This window comes from Phocoena phocoena, chromosome 3 (genome assembly GCF_963924675.1).
Source record: "Phocoena phocoena chromosome 3, mPhoPho1.1, whole genome shotgun sequence".
Lineage (NCBI taxonomy): Eukaryota > Metazoa > Chordata > Mammalia > Artiodactyla > Phocoenidae > Phocoena > Phocoena phocoena.
This window is the reverse complement of record NC_089221.1, coordinates 43,271,154-43,291,785: the sequence shown is the minus strand read 5'-3', so window position 1 is coordinate 43,291,785 and position 20,632 is coordinate 43,271,154. Positions and strand designations below refer to the sequence as shown.

Below are 20,632 nucleotides of genomic sequence, written 5' to 3'. Positions count from 1 at the left end.
AAAAAATCCAATTGATATAACCACTATGGAGAACAGTATGGAGATGCCTTAAAACTAAAAATAGAACTACCATATGACCCAACAATCCCAACACTGGGCATATACCCAGAGAAAACCATAATTCAAAAAGACACATGCACCCTAATGTTCACTGCAGCACTATCAGCAACAGCCAGGACATGGAAGCAACCTAAATGTCCATCAACAGAGGACTGGATAAAGAAGATGTGGTACACATATATATAATGGAATATTACTCAGCCATAAAAAGGAATGAAGCGGGGTCATCTGTACAGACACGGATGGACCTAGAGACTGTCACACACAGTGAAGTAAGTCAGAAAGAGAAAAACAAATATTGTATATTAACATATATGTGGAATCTGAAAAAATTGGTATAGACAATCTTACTTACAAAGCAGAAATGGAGACACAGATGTAGAGAACAAACATACAGATACCAAGGGGGAAAGGGGGAGGTGGGATGAATTGGGAGATTGGGATTGACATATATACACTATTGATACTCTGTATAAAATAGATAACGAATGAGAACCTACTATGTAGCACAGGGAACTCTACTCAATGCTCTGTGGTGACCTAAATGAGAAGAAAATCCAAAGAAGAGGGGATATATGTATACATATCGCTGATTCACTCTGCTGTACAATATAAACTAACACAATATTGTAAAGCAACTATACTCCAATAAATAAATAAAATCTAAATAAATTAATTTTAAAAATAAAATAGAAAATCCATTTATTTCCCTACACTAACATATTTAAAGAAGAAAAACAAAAGAAATCAGTAATTCCAAAAAAAAAAAGCACTGGCTAACTTTCAACTGCCATTCCTGAACAAAACTAATAGTCAAGCAGAAAGGAAAGAAACTTCCTTGGCATGAATGAAAAAAAAATTAACAGAAGCCTAAAGCAAACATTACACTTTAATTATAAAAAATGTGGCGCATTCCCACTGAAATGAGGAAAAGCCTAAATGCTTGTTACTTCTACTACTATTCAATGAATGGTAGATTTGTCAAGCGCTTCAAGACAAAAAAAAAAAAAGAATAAAATTGTATGAGATGAAATCTGCATCAGACATCATGAGGGAAGAGAAAGAATGCTTAACAGATGGTTCTGGGAAAACTGGGTTGCCATATGCAGATAAAATGATCTCTATTTCACACCATATTCAAAAGGATGGATTCAACTGTACACTTAAAAATTGTTAAGATGAGAGAACTTATTCAACTTGATAAAGTATAGCAAAAAAAACCCTATAGCTAACATCATACTTAATAATGATTAACTCAAAAGTTTTCCCACTAATATCAGGTATAAAGCAAGGACGTGCCCTCTCATCACTCCTTTTCAACATCATACTGGAAGTTCTATCTAAAAAGTATACATATTGGGAAGGAAGACATACAACATAATACTCTTTTTTCACAAATGACACGATCATCAATGTAGACAACCCAAAAGAACTGACAAAAAAACTTCCTGGAATTAACGTGCAATTTCAGCAAGGTTGGAGGATACAAGGTTATTACACAAAAGTTAACTGCATTCCTACACACCAGCAATGAACAAGTAGAATTTGAAATAAAAAACACATTACCATTTACATTAACACCCCAAAAAATGAAACTGTTGGGTGTAAACCTAACAAAATATGTAGATCTATATGTGGGAAACTATAAAACTCTGGTTAATGAAATCAAAGAAAAACTAAATAGACTGAGAGATAACTCCACATTCATGGATAGGAAGACTCCATACTGTCAAGATGTCAGTTCTTCCCAACTTGACCTATAAGTTCAATATCAATCAAAATTGCAGCAAGTTATATATTTTGTGGATATCAACAACTGATTTTAAAGTTTATATGGAAAGACAAAAGACCCAGAATAGCCACCACAATATTGAAGGAGAACAAAGTTGGAGGTCTGACACTACCCAACTTCAAGACTTACTATAAAGCTATAGTAACCAGGCCAGTGTGGTATTAGCAAAATAACAAAAGATCAATGGAACAGAACAGAGAGCCTAGAAATAGACCCATATTAATATAGTCAACTGATCTTTGACAAAAGAGCAAAGGCAATAAAATGGAGCAAAGAAAATCTTTTCAACAAATGGTGCTGGAACAACTGGACATCCACATGATATTAAAAAAAAAAAAAAAAAAAAAGAATCTAGGGCTTCCCTGGTGGCACAATGGTTGAGAGTCCGCCTGCCGATGCAGGGGACACAGGTTCGTGCCCCGGTCCAGGAAGATCCCACATGCCGCAGAGCGGCTGGGCCCGTGAGCCATGGCCGCTGAGCCTGCGCGTCCGGAGCCTGTGCTCCGCAACGCGAGAGGCCACGACAGTGAGAGGCCCGCGTACCGCAAAAAAAAAAAAAAAAAAAAGAAGAGAAAAAAAAGAATCTAGAGCAGACCTTACACCCTTCACAAAAATTAACTAAAAATGGATCACAGACCTAAATGTAAATGCAAAACTATAGAACTCCTAGAATATAACAGAAGAAAATCTAGATGACCTTGAGAATGGCAATGGCTTTTTAGATACAACACCAAAGGCATAATCCATGAAAGAAATAATTGATAAGCTGGACTTCACTAAAATTAAAAACTTCTCTGTGAAAGATATGTCAAGTAAATGAAAAGACAAGCCACACACTGGGAGAAGATATTTGCAAAAGACATATCTGATAAAAGACTGTTATCCAAAATAAATAACTCTTAAAATTCAACAATAAAAAAACCCAATTAAAAAATGGGTCAAAGACCTTAACAGTCACCTCATCAAAGAAGCATATAGGGCAAATAAGCATATGGAAAGATGCTCCACATGACAGGACATCAGAGAAATGCAAATTAAAACAATAAGATGCCACTATATACCTATTAGAATGGCCTATTATACCTAATATACCTATTATATATATTAATATTCTAATATACCTATTAGAATGGCCAAAATCCATAACACTGACAACAACAAATGCTGAGGAGGATGTGGAGCAACAAGAACTCTCATTTATTGCTGGTGGGAATGCAAAATGTTACAGACACAATTTGGAAGACAGTCTGGTTGTTTCTTACAAAAATAAACATACTCTTAACCATACCATACCATGAATGGGTGGAGCATGGAGGATTTTTAGAGCAGTGAAAATATTCTGTATGATACTATAATGGTGGATACATGTCATTACACATTTGTGCAAACCCACAGAATATACAACACAATGAGTGAACCATAATGTAAACTATGGATTTTGGGTAATAATGATGTGCCAACGTAGATTCATCAATTGTAACAAATGTACTACTCTGGTGGGGGAGGTTGGTAGTTGGGGAAGCAGAGCATGTGTCAGGACAGGGGGTTTATGGGAACTCTATACCTTCCCTTTAATTTTGCTGTGACCCTAAAATTGCTCTAAAAAGTAGTTTTTAATCATTTTTTACCTTAAAAAATGATTAAGACAGTAAATTTTATGTTACATTTATGTTACCAAGATTTTAAAAAAAAAGCCCTCCACTATCACTGAAGACCCATGGCCCAAGTTGACGAGAAAAACCCTAACGTCAAAGATTCTTTTTTGTGAGCCCTGTATGTACACTCATACTACATATACTATGTCCTGATTTGGCACCCAAATAAATATGGCCATCATGAATTTTTTTTTAAAAGTACAGATTCAGATGAATAAAATTTAAATGTGAAAGGTAAAACTCTAAAGATAACTTAGGTGGTTACTTTTTTGACACAGAGGTAGGGAAAAGCATCTTAACTAAAAGTGCAAAAGCAAATCAGAAAGCAAAAAAAAAATTAATTTAATGGCTTTGAATTAAAATTTTTGATCAGTAAGGAATATCATGGACAAAGTTGATAGATAATAAATGGAAGATATTCACAATGTCTAAATCAGAAAAAAAGTGTAAAATCTTGAACATACAAAGAATGCCTGCCAATCAACAAGAGGAAGAAAGCAAACCCAATAGAAAAATGGACTAAATATATGATAGGCAACTTACAGAAGTGGAAACCCAAAAAGATAACATGCATGCATATGAAGAGACAGTTAAGCTAATAAATAATCAGATAAGCGAATTTAAAACAGAGATTTTACTATATACCCAATAGGCTGGCTAAAAGCACAAGACTGAATAGTAATGTCAACGGAATGTAAGAACCCTCAGGTCCTACTTGTGGGAGTATAGACTGACATAGCTATTCTGGAAAGCAATTATTAAATATTTAATCAAACTAAGTATTTATACACCCCATGACCCTGTAATTCCTCTCCTGAGTCCATTACCCAAAGAATTCTCACTTAGACCCATAAAGGGACATGTAAAAGAATGTTCATCCTTGTGGTGCTGGAGGGGAATAAGAGGTAATTACAGTGTCCATCATGGGGATAGGGAGGAGATAAAACTTGGTGATAAAGTATATGAAATACCATACAGTAGTTAGAAATAATGCAATCAATTAACAATTAGGAATATGTCATTAACATAGTGGTGGGGGGTAAGAAAAAATTATGAGATCTTCAGCACAGTAACATTTTTCTAAGTTAAAATTACAAGCACACAAAAAAATAGGCACACGTAACAACATATCTTTTAAAACACACACACAAAAAAAATGGCTGCTTCAGGGAAATAGAAGAATAAGAATTCCCTGACACTTCTAATAGCTAGTCTAGGAAGAATTCAAATCATTCAAAAATGGGTATAAAAGAAATCAGCAAAGGCAGCACAGGATCTGTTCAATACAACAAGGAAAGAGAGAGGAGGGAAGGATGAAACAAGAAATGAGAGCTTAGAAAACTTAAATCCTCTAGAAAAGCACAACATGATTCCTCTCTAAGAAAACTGCTCTCCCCAACAAAACAGCCTAGCCCTGGCCCAATCACTTAAGAGTAGAACCCATCAGTCAAGAAGCTGTGTCCAGGCACAGGGTTGAGTTTTTAATGTTCCACTTTTAAATACAAAAAGGCAGGCAAGGATCACCAGACTTTTGAAGAAAGTCACCTAAATGAAACAAAACAAACACAGGGAAAAAGAAGTCTAAGAACCAGCAAAGGGAACAGAAATAACATTCAAATGAAATTATAATAATCCTCAGAGAAAAAAATAAGAAAATAAGTAAAGGGTATGAATTTCAGATTTAAAAGGCCCACTCACTGTCTATATACACTAAGTGTATAATAAATAAAAAGTTCCACATCAAGTTACACAATCATAAAATTTTCAGAATACAGAAGACAAAGTAAGATCCTAAAAGCTTTAGAAGAGTTTAGAAAAAGTCATATACAAAGGACCAGAACTCAGATTATCAAACTAAGCAGCATCACTAGTATTTCACATACAATGAAGCAATTATAAAGTTTTGGGGGAAAATTATTTCCAACCTAAAATGTTACTCAAAGTAGGAATCAATCTTCTGTTTTTATGAATCAATTATGAAAGTAAAGATATTTGCAATCTCTCAAATTTCTTTCCCATGCTTCCTTTCCCAAGAAGCTGCAGGAAAATGGGCTCCACTGAAGTGGGGAGGCAGGGGAATCAAGATAGAAAAAACATGGGATTCAGGGAAAAGAAAGGTGACACACGAAAGAGGTGAAGGGTAATTCTTGGGATGAGAGGCTAGAGAGGCAAGTCTATCCTGGAGAGGATAGAGGAATCAGGAAAAAATGAAACTGATAGATCACTGTATACATGATAGAAACTAACCATGAATATAGCCTGATGCATATTCATGCTTAGAAAGATGTGTTAAAAACTATGAACATAAATAGATATGAATAAATAGCTGTGCTTCTGGCAGAGGGTTTTGAAGTAAATTAGCAATAGAAACACAGATCAAGTAAACAAGGTAATGATTAACTCTAGTAAAAACAAAACAGAAGATTGAATAATAAAGGAAATGCAACCATAATATATTACATGGTTCACGTATGAATGACATATACACAGCCATGATACAAAAACTGAGTATAGCTTTTTATGCAAAAAGTGTGGTAACTATTAGGAGAGTGCGAAGGGAAGAAGTGTGAGTGGAGTATATAGGGGAAAGGTGGGGAGCTAAATATTGGTATCGGAGGAGGGTTGGATCCAGGACCCACCACCTAATCCCCTCCACCCACCCCCTACCCCCAAGGATACCAAAATCCCTGGGCGCACAGGTCCCTCATATAAAATGGTGTCATCTTTGCATATAACCTAACATCCTCCACATACTTTAAATGATCTCTAGATTACATATAATACCAAATACAATGTAAATGCTATATAAATAGTTGCCAGTGGAGGGCAAATTCAAGTTTTGCTTTTGGGAACTTTCTGGAATTTTTTTCCAAGTATTTTTCATCCATAGTTGGTTGATTCATGCAGAAATCTAAACAATCAGAGTTGAAAGACTGTCAACAGACACTCGTGGTTAAACCTGAGAGCCAAGATTTCACTTCATTTTCTTTCTTTTCACAACTATATTTAAGTTTTTCCACTATTTTTTTTTGCAATAAGAGTATGTAGGTATTAACTTAGTATAGCATTCATTGGCCTAGTATGTATTTCTGTAATAAGGAAATCTATTTTCATGAAAAAAATATTTTACTTAAAAAAGAGCTACCAAAGTATTTGTTATCCAGAAGGTGAGCAGGCAATCTATATTTTTCATTATTTGATTTTATATCATTAGCCTGAACATTCAAGATCTAATGCTAAGAACAGTCCAGGGTTTTAGTTGGTGGCTATTTCAATCTAGTTTACTGATGATTTCACTACAAAGTCACGTTATACCTTAATATACTATAGACCCAAACTTTCATTCCCTTACAAAAATTCTTTGACACCTCACAGAACAAGGTTTCTCCTGATTACGCAATGATCTATGCATATAGATGTGTTAAGAAGTATAGATTACTTTTACCCAATTTTCTTTTCTGAATACTTCAAGTACACACACATGCATGTGGTTAGCCTGCTGCTGGGGTTTCAGCAGGCATAAATTTCATAAACTTCTGAGAATCTGAATATTCTATATTAAACCGATGCATTTAAATGTTTACAAAAGACAAATGCATCTTGGTAATAGCAAAAGCATTTCTTCTAAACTCAGCTTCCTTCTATCAAGAGAATTACTCTAAAAAAAAGAGAGAGAGAGAATTACTCTGAAATTAAGGTGAACATGGGAATTAAATTTGCTTTAACCCAATGAACTCTGATTCTCAAACTCCCCTTCACATTTTAGAAACTACCTCTCCACAGGTTTTTTCACTTTGGGACAGGCTTCAGTGAGCCAGTAGCTTCCTAGACTATAAAATGTTTTACCTCATCCACTAATTTTTGATGAGAGAAATGAAACTACCTGGTGTCACCAGGCCCTCTCTTGCATCAGAGTAAGACTTAAAAGTAGTAGTTACTCAAATTCATAGAGACTCACAGTAAATTCACAGTAACTCAAATTCATAGAAAGTAAACAGTGATTGCCAAGAGCTGAGGAGACGAAGGACTGGCGAGTTATTGTTTAATGGGCATGAAGTTTCAGTTTGGGAAGATGAAAAAATTCCAGAGGTAGATGGTGGTGATGGCTGCACAGCAATATGAATGTCCTTAATGTCACTGAACTGTACACTTAAAAATGGTTAATACAGTTAATTTCGTGTTACGTGTATTTTACCACAATAAGAAAAACTGAAGAAAAATAGTAGAACTAGCATTTCAGCCTGCTTTGGACTTCAACAAAATGAAACACTACTGCCATAAGTTTAACTTCCTAGCCCAGGTCCTACCACTTCCACCCATCTTCCCATCCACATCAACTTTATAAAATATGTAGGTGAACCAGATGGAAATAAGTGGTAGGAGAAAACAACAGCTCCCTTATCTTGATTTGTTTCTCTTATTTGCCTAGGACCTCCCCTAAATTTGTTTTCAGATCCCAAAGAAACTCATATTATCTAGATATGAGTTGGGTTTAAACAGTTATCCTGACAGGTCACCACCACTGCAACCTGCTTCAACACCTTACAGAGTCCAATCTCCTACTGCCTTATATCAGGAATCCTGACAGTTCCCTAAGCAGCCTGAAAGCCAAACATGCAACTTCCAGGTTGGGCAAACGTTTTACAGCAAACCTACTAAATCAAAGGATACACTCTGTAGCACTACACTCTCTCCTGTCTCCTTTCCTTTAGCTGTAAGTGGCCCCCAACCCAAAATATTCAAGCCAGAATGAATTCTCACTAGAAAACATCCTCTACAAGACATCTACTAGTCAGCTCCTCATCCACTGGATGAAGCCCTTAACCTAAAAACGGTTTTACATTTTTGCCTTAACACATACCTGACAATGAAGCCAGAGTCCTGTTAAAAGTGTCTCCATTTGCTCCAGAAGAATACCTATCCTGTAAGAAAAAAGAAAAGACTAGTTTTCTACTTTGAATAATAAAAATGTGTAATCTATCTCACAAATATTACAAAATTTTAACAACTGGGTTTTGTTCAGAACGAAACAATTATAGAATGTAAGATTTTCTGAGTCACTGCATGTTCCTTTATTAATTACTCTAAAACACCACCACTTTAACATTGTACGTATAGCGTATTAATATATCACTTAAAACACTGGTCAGCAAACTACAGCCACAAGAGAAATCTGGTGGGCTACCAGTTTTTGTAAATAAAGTTTTACTGGAACACAGCCACCCTCAGTTCATCTAGGTATGTCGATGGCTGCTTTTGCATTACAATAGCAAAGTCGCCACAGAGACCATAAGGCCTTCAAAGTTTAAAATGTTTACTACCTGGCCCTTTATGGAGTTTGCTGACACCCAACTTCAAATAAAACTTTAGCCACCCTACTTGAAAAGTATAATCAAATACTATTATTATATAACTACAATAACCAAAGTAATACATGAATAAATCAATACCTGCCAATACACAATATAGGTTACAGAGTTCAGTATTTTACAGTATACTCATCAAATCTGTACAGAATAAAGTAGAGCACAGAAGGAGAGTGGTAGATAACAATTTCTACAGTAAAGCACTACAGAAATTTATTTTTAAACTTCAATTGTTTTTATATGAAGTGAAACTAATGTACTCACATTATTAAAAAAAGAATTAATTCTAAAGTAAAGAAAACCTCACTTATGCACTAAAAACAGTGTATCTACAGATGTATCTCACAGGTGCACTAAAAATCCAATGAAATGGTGGATGCCAGCTACAGGTCAGAATATTCATGGTTAATTTCAATCAAATTTGTCACAGAAATAGTTCAAGATTGCCTTTAATGCTCCCAAATACTGACTGTTCCATTTTCCCTACTTCAGTCTCAAAATTTATTCGCTATTAATACATATGCATTATGCTTGCAATGGTGTAACGACTGTTGGACTCAGAAAATTCATAGCTAAATGTCAAGTTAATTTTGGAACCTTCCAACATTTATCAGGGTATTCCTGGGTTAATGACAACATGAGTAACATTTTTCTCACTTCCAACTCCTAGGATGTCCTTATCATCATTAAATCTTTATTTCCTCTCAAACAAGCTTCCTCTACTTAAGGCAAAACTTTTGAACAGAGCTCTGAAATTCTTGCACATCAAAATCAGAATTCAATAATTTAAAAATGAAAAGTGACCTAAAATTTACAGATGATACTTTAATTAACTGATTGCATTAGAAGAATCACAATATTTTTTCAAATAAATTCCTTTAAATAAACCCAAAGCTGGAGGGAGCGTACCAAGGTAGGTCTCTTCAGGTAATAATTTTATCTAAAATTTCTTTCACAAAAGACACTAAATGACTTTAAAAACTACCTTTATAAAGCTCGAAAGTCATCCAGTTATTTTTCCGACTTATTAAAAATAGACAATAGAATCCTGGAAATGGCTTGGGCTACAGTAAAAAGTTCCAATTTATGATTACCATAGACATTAAAACAAGAAAAGTAATCCAGTTTTCCCTGTTTAAACTGAAACCCTGAAGACTTCTTTCTCTTTTCTAGTGGCCAAAGTATTACTGGTTGAATAGAGCCCCAAAAAGGGCTGGTTTTATAAGTGTTATAACACTTTCAGCATTATATAACTGATAAAAAAGTAATGAAACACTCTGGCACCAAAGAATCGAAAAATTACTATTATTAGACAATCTTCAGACTGTGGAATTTAATGTCCCAAATACATTCCAAGGCAAATTTTTAAAAAAAAATTTTTTCAACAGAATTCATCTTTCATCATAAAAAATCCTTAACCTTTTTCATTACCTTAAAAATAAATTAACTTCATATTTCCTTCCAGCTATTGCATCACTTCTCTGCTCCTTTGTAGGCAAAACATCTTGTCTACAGTTGCTGCCTCCACTTTCTCATATTCTATTTTTCCTTCAAGCCACTCTAGTCTAGCCTCCATCCTCACCTCTGCTCTGAAAAAGCTTATAATAAGGATATTATGTAATAAAATTACTACTTTTATGTTTCATCCTACCAGAACTCTCAGCAGCATTTGAAACAACAGACTCTCCTTCCTCTTTCCAACATTCTTCTCTGGCTTAAGGAACACACACTCCCCTGGTTTTCCTCTTGCCCCACTGGCCACTCCCTCCTCAATCTCCTTTGCCAGCTCCTCCTCTAACGTTCCTTTAAAGTTGGAGTGCCCCACAGTTCATGGCACAGCCCTCAGTCTATTTTACTCTATCTAACTTTACCCAATCTCACAGCTTTAAATCCCATTAATATATAGGTAATTCCCAAATTTGTATCTATAGCTCTGATCCCTCTCCTAAGCAACAAATTCATATTATCTACTGACTGGCATTCCTACTTACATGTTTTCTTCGGTATCTCAAAATGAACACAGCAAATTCAGGATTCTTGATTTTTTTCCCCTCCCAAATTTGTTCATCTTCCACATATTTCCCATTTCAGTAAAGAGCACCATCATCTATCTAGTTGCTTAAATTTAAAAACCTGGCATCACTCTCTCTTTCATTCCCCATATCCAGCCCATCCAGTCCTATCAGCTCTATGTCCACCACTATCTCCAGGGTCCTTTCCCTCTCCTTTTCTCTTTCCTTCTTGGATTTCATTTTCTACCAATCTTGTCTTATCTCACTGTGCTACAGCCATACTTGCTATAGCAGATTGAATAATGGCCACTCAATGATATTGTCCTAATTCCTGAAAGGTGTAAATGTTATCTTATTTGGAAAAAAGAGATCGAGCAGATATAATTAAGAATTCTGGGACTTTCCTGGAAGTGCAGTGGTTAAGAATCTGCCTGCCAATGCAGGGGACACGGGTTCGTGCCCTGGTCCGGGAAGATCCCACATGCCGTGGAACACAACTAAGCCCGTGTGCCACAACTACTGAGCCCACGTGCCCTAGAGTCCGTACTCTGCAACAAGAGAAGCCACTGCAACGAGAAGCCCGCACACTGCAACTGAAGAGTAGCCCCCGCTTGCTGCAACTACAGAAAGCCCACACGCGGCAACGAAGACCCAACGCAGCCAAAAATTTTAAAAAAAAAAAAATCTGAAATGAGGAGATTACCCCAGATTATCACAGTGGGCTCTAAATGTCATCACAAGTGTCCTTATGAGAGGCAAAGGGTATTAAGACAAACACAGAGAAGGCCTGTAAAGACAGCAGAAAGAGAGGCAGCCACAAGCCAAGGACTGCCCATAACCACTAGAAGCTGGAAGAGGCATGGATTCTCTCCTAGAGCCTACAAAAGGAAGACAGCACTGCTGACACCATGATTTCTAACTTCTGGCCTCCAGAACTGTAAGAGAAATTTTTCTGTTACCGTAAGCCACCTAGGTTGTGGTAATTTGTTACAGCAGCCATAGGAAACTAATACATTGTACTTCCTCCTGTTGCCCTGATACCCCAAGTTTGTTCCCTTCTCTGGATCTTTACACATCATGTCCTACTGGGACTCCTTCAGGTCTCCAGCTCATGAGTCATAGTCTCAGGGAAGCTTTTCCTCTCCAAGTAATCTAAATCTACCCCATCCCAATATCTATCTCTCTCTCTCTTTCTCTCTCTTTCTCTCCCTTTCTCTCTCTCTCTCTCTCACACACACACAGAGTTTCCTGATTTTTTTCATAGTATTTTTCACTCTATATTTGATTTTCAATGTGTTTATTCTGTGTCCCCCAGTAAAACAGAACATCCATGACAGTGAGCCCCTTATCTATCACGTTCACCACTCTCTCCAGCACCAAGTATGGCTGAAATAAAAATGTGCTGGGACTTTCCTGGCAGTGCAGTGGTTAAGAATCTGCCTGCCAATGAAGGGGACACGGGTTCGATCCCTGGTCCGGGAAGATCCCACATGCCACGGAGCAACTAAGCCTGTGTGCCACACTACTGAGCCTGCGCTCCACAACTACTGAAGCCTGTGCGCCTAGGGCCCGTGCTTTGCAACAAGAGAAGCCACCTCACCACAACGAAGAGTAGCCCCTGCTCACTGCAGCTAGAGAAAGCCAGCAAAGCAACAATGACCCAATGCAGCCAAAAAATAATAATAAAAATGTGCTGAATGAGTCTCAGGTCTTAACATTACCTTATTTTTAGAACACTTAGCTATAAAATATTTATAACCTCTTTATCCATTCAAATGAACCAACTGAGAAATTTCAAAATGTTTTAAACATAAGGGTTCTCACAGGTAGCTACAAATAATCTATTTGCATTTTGATGAACACATTTCTTTTTACCTTATACGTACTCATTATTTTCAATTCTGGAATATCTTACTTTTTTTTTTTTTAGATCTTTTGTCTTTCCAAACAAATGAATACTTCCATTAACATGTTAAGTTGTTTTTTTAAAAACATGGTAGGGTTTTGATCTCAATTGCTTGTCAGGTCTGCTACTCAAGCGAACTTATAGCTGGACAGCTTATGAACCTTGAAGATGCCTCTTCCCTGTCCATTCAGTGACCTATACAGACAGTTCATGTGTTTCTTCCCCAGCCCTTTAAGGACCTTTGCAAATATCCTCCATTTTATGCCCAGAATACCCTGAAATGCATCAGAGTACTAAATCAACTTGTACAGAATACCAAGATCTCATCTCCTATTCTAGGTTCCATGTCAAATAAAGCTACATTGTCCAAATAAACTGACCAGATAGGTTGCATCAGAGAGCATGCCATGTAAAATTTTAATTTTGAACAAAATACATCTCTCCTCCTATGATCTAAAACAGAAATTAAAGCCCCCAAATACAGACAATACCATCCTCCATCCCTTCTTCTGATTCATCAGTCCCAGCCAGATCAGCCCCATTCACATTCCCAGTTGAAGTCTGGTCCCTTCTTCAGTTTCTCCAGCAATTGCTGCATGGAGTCATCTTCTAGAATTAATGCAGCTCCTTCAGCACCTCCAGAGCTAGAGAACTCCAACTCTGAGTGTCTTGTATCACACACAGACCTAAGGTTCCAGATGACCTATCATGTCACATAAGAAAGAGCAAATCACCTCAAAATAGAAACAATAACCAAAGTCCAGGAACAAATGTGTCTGTTGCAAATGCTTACAATCTAAGCCCTAATTTCTGCATGTGACAGCATTTTCCAAATAAAAGTTATTTCCCCAAACAAAAACATTTAGCAATCAAAACTCACGTCGACGTTATCAACTGCAGACTATACCACAAACCTACTGTGAGGACAGAGTATATACAGAGAAAAAAGGAAGAAAACGAAAGACTCTCTGGTTTTAGGTTCTCGTGGGCATCAGCCAATCTCCACCAGTTCATCGGAATCCTTTGGTCATAAACTGCCAATCCTCCTTCAAGAGGATTCACTTTTCTCTATCCCCTGGACTAACTCGACCAACATTTCTACCACCATTGCAATCTCTTTAGCCTTCTCCTCAGCCTTCTCATACTTTTTTGTCACTCTGCCCTTGACTCCGTCATTTAGATTTGGGAGATGAGTGAAAGCACTTTCCTGGGTTTTTATTTGGATGAACATATCATGTATCTCCCACAACTTGCTCCTATTCAACATATATGATTTTCTGTGCTCTTGAGTAAGAGACACAGTATCTTCCCACATCTCACTGATGACTAGCAGCAGAAATTGCTGGAAATCTTCCTCAGGCTCCAGCACATCAACTTCCTTAGGTCTGCCAACCCAACAATGTCCAACCACCACATTTTCCCCTGCTACTTCAGAACTGCAGTATGAACATGAACAAAGAAGCCATGAACTTTACTTTCTTATCTAAACAATTATTACAAACTTTGCTTTTACTGCTTAATAAAATAATTGTGGATGGACTAATTATCTCAAGCTGTTTCCACTTTAATCACAAGAGTATCTGCCTTTGAAATATGCCACAAAAAAGGCAAAAAGATCAGACAGAAGTGATCACTGTGTAGACTTACTCCCAGGGTCATCTAACAAGAAACATTACAACTAGCAAGCAAACCCAGCATCCTGTTACAGTCATCATACTCATCCATTCCACCACTCATCCCAACAAGTTTGCATGCAACATGCAAATGCCTAACCACTGGGTTTTCTGGACTGCTGTAACTGTTAACATTATCAAATTTCTCTCAACCCCACATCTTTTATTATTCTATCTTCAGGTGGTACACTCACTTCAAAAACTAGAATTGGGAAGTTCTGAGAACTACCAGAATAGTAGCCTGTTAGTTCAAAATTATATAAGCATGTATCAATATTAAATCTCCAAGTAAGGATCCTGAGAAGCATTCAGAAGAGGCTGATCACATAATAAGGACCTAGTGTATAGCATAGGGAACTCTACTCAATACTCTGTAATGACCTATATGGGAACAGAATCTAAAAAAGAGTGGATATATGTGTATATGTATAACTGACTCACTTTGCTATACAGCAGAAACTAACACAACACTGTAAATCAACTATACTCCAATTTTTAAAAATTAATAAAAAAAAGAAAAGGCTGATCACAGATATTGTTACCAATCTAAGATGGTCTCAGAGCCAATATAAATTGAACAAAAGGGAAGCCCAGCTGTCTCTTGAAATCGAAATTCAATTAGAACAACCAATCAAAATGGTGCCTTTAAAAGAAAATAGGCTGGGGGCTTCCCTGGTGGCGCAGTGGTTGAGAGTCCGCCTGCCTGCCGACGCAGGGGACACGGGTCCATGAGCCATGGCCACCGAGCCTGCGCGTCCGGAGCCTGCGCGTCCGGAGCCTGTGCTCCACAACAGGAGAGGCCACAACTGTGAGAGGCCCACGTACCGCAAAAAAAAAAGAAAATAGGCTGAAGAAAAGACCTCAGATTTTTCCTACATAAAAACGTCATGTATTCGTCCTTAGTTTCTACATTTCTTATTCCACCAAGGCAGGCAAACAGAGCCACTGACTGCACCATGTTCCTTCAAGTCAAGTAGGCCAAATAACTAATTGCTCAACCAGTACCAGGTGTTAAGTTTGCAGATAAGTGCAAAAAGTTTACTACAAACTGGCCCCACACAAATAGATACTAAGAATCATAAGGTAGAACTGTTAACATAAATTAATATTCAACTCAGTATGACCAATATCAAGAAACAAAGTATGTTACTGAATAGCACAAAGATTTCCAAAAGGTAAATCTGGAAGCCTGACAGTTGACCATCCTCAATTTCAGACACCCTTTGCAATAACCATGCACAACATGCTACAGTGCAGTAAGTATACTGTTTGAAGAATACTTAGTGAAGACAAAATCTCAGAGTAAGAAAAAATAAAAATAAGACAAGTCCAAGTGGAAGAACATCTGTATCTGTGAGTTAAACTTTGTATTAGAACAAATCTGTTGAGAACCAGGGAAAGAAAGAACCATAAAATATTCTTTGACCAAGTCATTCCATTTTAGAAAAAAATACTCCCAAATTAAAAAAAAGAATAAACTCTAGATATTCATGACAATATTACAGTGGAAAGATAACAACATCTTAAATTCGCACCAACAGAAAATTATTTATGTTATGGTAGCTCTAGTCCATGAAATATTATATAACCATTAGAAATTATTTTTAGGAAATTAGTAATATGGAATAGTTAATGCTGAAGAGTGAAAAAGCTGAAATCAAAAATTATTATTATGTACTATCATTACAATCTATATAAAAACATGTTTGAGAAAAATAGAAGAAAATTTACTAAAAACAGAGCATTTGTGCTAGTGAGCAAGACTGTTAGGTGATTTTTCTCCTCTTTTCCCAATGGTGTTCCAATATTTTTATGATGGGAAGACTGTAAAAAGATAACATACAAAAGATGTTACTTCTAAAATAAGTCCCAAAACAAGAAACATGATAAATTCAGATTAACATCTTAGGTATTTTAATATAAACTTTATATACATACAGATCAAATCCAATTGAGACAAAGAATTACTTATCTTATGATTTGGGGTAAATTAAGAATTTCCACTAAGACATCACTTTGAAATAGAAAGTGTCAGAATTGACTAACATAAACACCAACTGGAAATTCTGAAAGGAAAAAAATCAACTTTTGGAGACATTTTCAAGTATGTAACACTTATGTAAAAGCAACCTGTTAAAATACACTATCTTCTAAAGTAAAGTCTGTTCACCTTATTAAGTCAATTTTCAAGTCAAAACTGAAATCCAAAACCCACTCCATAACCCCTTCTGAATTCCAATGTAACTCTTCAAACACCACTGAGAAAAAAGATCTGCTGATTTGTACATTTGAAGATCAAACTGATGTTACCATCTGAATCAGTCTAATGTTTTTATCTTGAGAGCCCTGCTTGTAGGAAACCAATTTTCAGAATTCAAAACATCAACCAAAATCAAATTAAATTTTTTCAGTTTTCTATATGACTGTATCTCAGAGACATTCAACCACATTAGCATAAGCTTGCTTTCACCCACAAGTCCTAAATCATCGAGATTTAAATTAAATTGTTAATATTATTATATACATTTTAGTTTTTAATTATCAAATTACCTCAGACTATTTTATTCTATTTGAGGCTTAGCGTGCCTCTTCATCATTCGCCATGAGATAGTTAATAACAATCACACCGAGATAAGCACAACAAACTGTAATTTAGAACTTTCTCACCACAGTGATTTTCAACTTCGATAAAATCTGCAGCATTTAATAACTGCAAACTTTGAATTTTATTACCTTCTCAAATACAGGAACATAGGAAGACATACGAGGTTTGATTATTTCTGCTTCCCAATCTTCATCTCCCATGGTGGCTTCCAGTTCTATTTTCATAAAAATACAAACATGCACATTTAGCCTCAATTAGAATCAGAGAGATCAGAATCGTATCTTTAAAAGCATAAACCCTCATCATTTCACCTATACCCCTCCAAACTACTCAACTAAGTGTTGATCCTCCCAAAAAGTTTTTGCAAAAAAAGCAATTAAGTTTTGTTTCTTCCCTAGAGACAGCATTTATGTCCATCCTTTTTCTCTTTAAAAATCAGTTGAACCACTTACCTAATCACTCTAGCAATCACCACATCCCCACTGATGCTTAGGCTTTCTCCCAAAATCTGTTGTTAGAATTTATCTTCTCCATCGAAGGGTCCTCAAACGTCTTATTGTATATTAAGGGGAGGGGACATTTTTCAGATACTACTCAAGGTTTCTCCCTTCACATGCCTCCCTTCAAAACTAGGTAAGCCTTTTAGCTTGAGGTTTTTGACTTAGTTTCTTGGGGGGCGGGGGGGCGGGGATCAAGGCCTCGAAGTTTGGCAGGGAAGGAAGCAGTGGTTAGGCGGCCCGAATACCTCCAACAAAGGACTGGCTTCGCCAAGGAGGATTTATACACAGTGTTACTACAACCATCCCTATTCCGAGAAAAAGACGAGCAGGGGCTGGTCAAAAAGGCTCCTTCACCTCCTCTGCAGGCCTCAACCTCAGACTTCGGGCACCCACGGTGCTTTTGGACCCTCCGGCAGAAAGCAGAATGACGCCAAAGGACGGCTTCAAACCCCCGCCCACCGCATCCGTCCTTCAGTCGGCCCAAAGTCTAGCTACTGGGAAGCCCAGAGGGTCGGGACGAGGCGCGTACGGGGGAGGGAAAAAGCCGCTGGCCCACTCACCTCTCCGCTGCTTGCTCTCCCAGAGTTCTCGCAGGCGCTGACGCCGCTTAAACGGCTGCACGTGCAGGACGCAGGCTGCGTCAGGTGCGCCCCTCCGACAACAAATGGCGCCAGGCAACGAGTGCCCTCAGCCAATCAGCGGTCAGGCAGACGCGCCGTCCCGCCCCCATCTCCAGCCTCTCCTACCCTACTTGTTGGCATTCTAGGCCGCAGTGGCTGGACCCATTAGGCTCCTCCCAGAGTGGTCCGTTAGGCCTAGGGTAGAGAGGTGGCCGTGCGCCGCTTGTCTCTAGATTCTTGGGTGGGGTCCTCAAACTGGAGTGGCTATAGAATTTCCGTATGCGAGAGCTGCAAGTCAAAGTTGAAAACAGGGCTTCCCTGGTGGCGCAGTGGTTGAGAGTCCGCCGGCCAATGCTAGGGAACACAGGTTCGTGCCCCGGTCCGCGAAGATCCCACATGCCGCGAAGCAGCTGGGCGCGTGAGCCATGGCCGCTGAGCCTGCGCGTCTGGAGCCTGTGCTCTGCAACGGGAGAAGGCCAGAACAGTGAGAGGCCCGCGTACCACAAAAAAAAAAAAAATTAGAGGAATAAAATGCCTTCTCACCTACCTCTTTAAGCGTCCTCTCCCCTTTTGCCTATTGCAGTCCCTGGCAGTTGGCCTATTTCTGAGGCGCTTGCTTCACATCCGGGGGGATTCCCGAGTGCTTCAACGTATGACTGAGGCCGGTGGAGGTGCATTCCTTTTCCTCCCAGTGAAGGCAGGGATGAGACTGTCACGCTGATGTCCAGAAAACTGTAAAGAAAGTAGCTTGTCTTATAGAGTTGGGGGTCCAACTCTTTGGGAAGGAGACGCTCTCTGATCCAGAAGGAAGAAGGAAATTCTGCTGGTGTAGGTCGTTCATCAGCGCTTGGATTTGTGGCCCACCTGTTTATATCCCTAGAGTTACTGGCCAAACTTAAGGGTGACTGAAGGTCATTTTGGTACTTATGTTCTCACCAATCAGATATTCTAGTTCTGCCCCACAAAAAGTCAGGGAAATCCCTCCGTATTTTCCCATCCCTCCAAAAGGCATAACAACGGTCTACTTGAAAAGTGTCATTTTCATTTTGGGTTCTATTTTCATCACTTTCTGTTCTCTGAATCTTTGAATAAATTCCCGAATACTTCATAAATATAAGTCCCAACACAGTCCAGCACTCAGGCACAGAGGTTGAGGTACCTTATGGGCACGCTTCATACTTTTCAGCTCTAGAACCACCATTACTGGTCTGTCTCTTCCGTAAAAAATATGTCAGGATTTATTTAGTTAGCACCAAACTTTGTCAGACTATTTTCAAGGTGAATTATCTTTTTTCTTTTTTTTGATGTGGACCATTTTTAAAGTCTTTATTGAACTTATTACAATGTTTCTTCTGTTTTATGTTTTGGTTTTTTAGCCACGAGGCATGTGGGATCTTAGCTCCCTGACCAAGGATGGAACCCACACCCCCTGCAATTTCTATTTTTAAACAAAATTTTCACATCATACCTTTGAGGCAGCTGACACTTTCAATCACTGTATACGTAAGGGGGAGAGACACAAATACTCTTTCTGGTGCTCTGAATTTGTACACAGGGTCCTCTGAGGTATTTTAACTCACTTTGAATATTCTTTCAAAATTTTTTATGTCACGGGAAAATACTTATTAAGTGAAAAGAGCAAAATATGAAATTGTGTAGATAGAATGATAACCAACTAGATTTTTTATTTTAGGAATGGAAAGTTTGGAGATATTTTCTAAAATGAGCATATTTTTAAAAACATTTAGCAAACATTCTCTGTTGCTAAATCTTGGAGAGAAGAGATTTTTGTTGCTTTCAATGAAATAGTTCTTTATGAAACACTCAATGTATATAATTTTTGAGAGCTAGCCCTGGTTAAGAAAAAGTGAATTCTGATGAGAACTGAAGTTCAATATTGAGGAAAGGATAAACAATGGATGAAAATAATGAAATTCAAAAATTGAACATAAACAGTGAAAAAGGACAAACAATTTAGTAAACACTTGCTCCTTAATGTGTGTCCCAAGAAAGTGAAGCCAGTATATTCCATTTTCTGGTTCCATCTAACAGATCTTAAATTAGTGATGGTATTAAATCACAACATAGGGAAAAGGCAGGGATTCATTCAGCTCTTAAATAGGCTTTAAATAAGCACCTACTGTATGCCAGGTACTATGCTAAATGCTATAGGTAAAATTAACCTATCAAGGGACATTCTAGTGAAAAGAATGGCAATGGCTAACGGAACTTAAAACCTTAAGATTCGTGTCTCAAAATTCCCTGGAAAGCTTATATACAGTTTCTCCAAATTATCTAAATCCCATATAATAAAGGTACTTGTTTCTCAAGTACCTTTAATTCAAACCAATCAATATGCCAAAGTGGCATATTTTGGGGTGCTCCCCTTCAGAGTATTCTGCAGCTGTACAAAGGAAAAAGGGTTATCTCTGTATATTGCTAT

The 20,632-nt window shown here is 37.7% G+C and overlaps 1 protein-coding gene across 9 annotated transcripts in view; it reads right to left on the bottom strand.

Annotated features, from left to right (window-relative positions):
- The window catches only part of DDX4 (DEAD-box helicase 4), a 70,160-nt gene extending 51,955 nt beyond the window's left edge, over positions 1–18,205 (bottom strand). For 3 of the 9 annotated variants that reach the window (XM_065875546.1, XM_065875544.1, XM_065875548.1), the window contains exons 1-3: positions 18,130–18,165; positions 17,198–17,274; positions 8,369–8,429 (exon numbers count right to left, since the gene is read on the bottom strand). In XM_065875546.1, the coding sequence (XP_065731618.1) occupies positions 8,369–8,429; positions 17,198–17,269 (133 nt within the window). In that variant the 5' untranslated portion in view covers positions 17,270–17,274; positions 18,130–18,165. Of the gene's footprint in view, positions 1–8,368; positions 8,430–17,197; positions 17,351–18,129 lie in introns of those variants that run through there. The other 6 variants (XM_065875543.1, XM_065875545.1, XM_065875542.1 and 3 more) reach the window with 4 other exon arrangements.
- Positions 18,206–20,632: the final 2,427 nt, after the last annotated feature.